Raw genomic sequence first — 2,225 nt, 5'->3', positions numbered from 1 at the left:
GCCTCGGGGTGGCGGGAGCTGGGCCGGCCCCGTCCGTGCCCTTCAGCGTGCGGGGTCACTCCTGCCGTGCCCTCTTTTCTACCGTCCCGTCCTCCTCCTTCTCCCCCGTGCAGGTCCAGCATGCCAGCAAACAGATCACGGCCGATAAGCAGTACAAGGGCATCGTGGACTGCATAGTCCGCATCCCCAAGGAGCAAGGCATCGCTTCCTTCTGGAGAGGCAACCTGGCCAATGTCATCCGGTACTTCCCCACCCAGGCCCTCAACTTCGCCTTCAAGGACAAGTACAAGCAGATTTTCCTGGGCGGAGTGGACAGGCACAAGCAGTTCTGGCGCTACTTCGCAGGGAACCTCGCGTCTGGGGGTGCCGCGGGAGCCACCTCCCTCTGCTTCGTCTACCCGCTGGATTTCGCCAGGACCCGGCTGGCGGCTGATGTGGGCAAAGGAGCTACAGAGAGGGAGTTCTCTGGGCTGGGCGACTGCATTATGAAGATCTTTAAGTCTGATGGCTTGAGGGGCCTGTATCAAGGATTTAGCGTGTCTGTCCAGGGCATCATCATCTACAGAGCAGCCTATTTTGGGGTGTACGACACGGCCAAGGGTAAGAAGTGCATGGAGGAGTGACTGCAAGGGAAGATCCATCCAGTAAAGGCACTCTAGAGCACTTGGCAGTACAAGGACAGGCAGGGCTTGGCTCAGTACCAGTTCAGAGTGCAGTGCTAGAACACACACAGGTGTTTCTGACATGCATTCCTGCCTCCCTCAAGTTGCTGTTCTGAGCAGACGCCTTGGTTTTGGATTGACTCCTGGGGTTGGTGGGTGATTGTTCCTTCCACAGCCATCTTTCCCACAACCCTTTCCCTCTGTTCTGACTCTGCTCATTTGTTCTTGATGACAGGTATGTTGCCTGATCCAAAGAATGTGCATATCGTAGTGAGCTGGATGATTGCCCAGAGTGTCACTGCAGTGGCAGGGCTGGTTTCTTACCCTTTTGATACTGTGAGACGTAGGATGATGATGCAGTCTGGCCGAAAGGGAGGTAAGAATAAATGCTCCTATGGTATTCTGGCAGCAGAAAGTATCTCTTCATTGAGATAAGATGGGAGATACTGGGTAATTTTTTCTCTTATGATGGAAAACTAATGACCTTCTTAATGGAATCCTTTAAAAACAACCTACGGGAAACACATTGTTGGTTATTTCTGTCATGTTCACTTAAAGGACTGAGAAATTACTTGATTTCCACGTGGGGAATTACTTTTCCTTAATTGATTACTTAAATTCTGGGCTATACTTTGCTTATTCCTTGTTGGTTTAAAGATGGGGAAGTTGAAACATATTTGCTGTATAACTTCAAGCCTTATGACCTTTATGTTTGTTTCCACAGCTGATATTATGTATAAGGGCACAATTGATTGCTGGAAGAAGATAGCTAAAGATGAAGGATCCAAAGCGTTCTTCAAAGGTGCCTGGTCGAATGTGTTGAGAGGCATGGGTGGAGCTTTTGTATTAGTACTTTATGATGAAATCAAGAAGTACGTCTAAAACCGAACATCATAATGTAGTAGTTCAATTGTTCTCAATCAACTTTTTTTAAAAATGTGCTCTTGTGATGTAATGGACAACAAAATATTTCCTAGGGAAACAGAATAAAATTTGAGTAATGTAACTGGCAGAGATGAGGATGCAATTATTTAAAAATTATCCACTACATCACAGCTACATTTTGTATGACAATTCCTCCAGCATTTGTATTGGAACCTGTGTATATATTATACTTCAAATTGCAGGTAATAGATTTTGTCTAGAGACAAGACTTGGGTGGTCTATATCTAGTCTGAAATCTAATAATGTGAATTCTTAAAAGATTGTCATAAATATTTATGGTATTAAGCAATGTCTCTAGGTACCCAACCGTGTGATGATATAACATGAATTAAAATCATGTTTTCTTCTAAAGCTCTATTTTTTAATGATACTAAGTGAAATTGTCTGGAACTATAAACTATATTGAAACACCAGGCTGAGTTCCTAACTGCAGCCTCTTCACTGACAAATTACACAGTTATATGGTTGAGACCATAATCTGATTTTTCAACCATTCTTTGTAGAATATGGAAATAAAGTGTTTCAAAAGTTCCCTGTATTGTGACAAAGCAAAAAGTTGTCTGCTCTGAGGTTCAATTGAACTAAAACTGAAATGAAATAAATTAATATATTAATGAA

General features: G+C 43.8%; 1 protein-coding gene across 1 annotated transcript in view; it reads left to right on the top strand.

Annotated features, from left to right (window-relative positions):
- The window catches only part of SLC25A4 (solute carrier family 25 member 4), a 3,146-nt gene extending 921 nt beyond the window's left edge, over positions 1 to 2,225 (top strand). The window contains exons 2-4 of the mRNA XM_029959428.1: positions 19 to 600; positions 898 to 1,038; positions 1,387 to 2,225. Coding sequence (XP_029815288.1) covers positions 19 to 600; positions 898 to 1,038; positions 1,387 to 1,544 — 881 coding nt within the window. The 3' untranslated portion in view covers positions 1,545 to 2,225. The remainder of the gene's footprint in view (positions 1 to 18; positions 601 to 897; positions 1,039 to 1,386) is intronic.

This window comes from Manacus vitellinus, unplaced genomic scaffold (genome assembly GCF_001715985.3).
Source record: "Manacus vitellinus isolate BGI_N305 unplaced genomic scaffold, ASM171598v3 scaffold_0_pilon, whole genome shotgun sequence".
NCBI classification, from domain to species: domain Eukaryota; kingdom Metazoa; phylum Chordata; class Aves; order Passeriformes; family Pipridae; genus Manacus; species Manacus vitellinus.
This window is presented reverse-complemented; position numbering and strand designations above follow the sequence as displayed.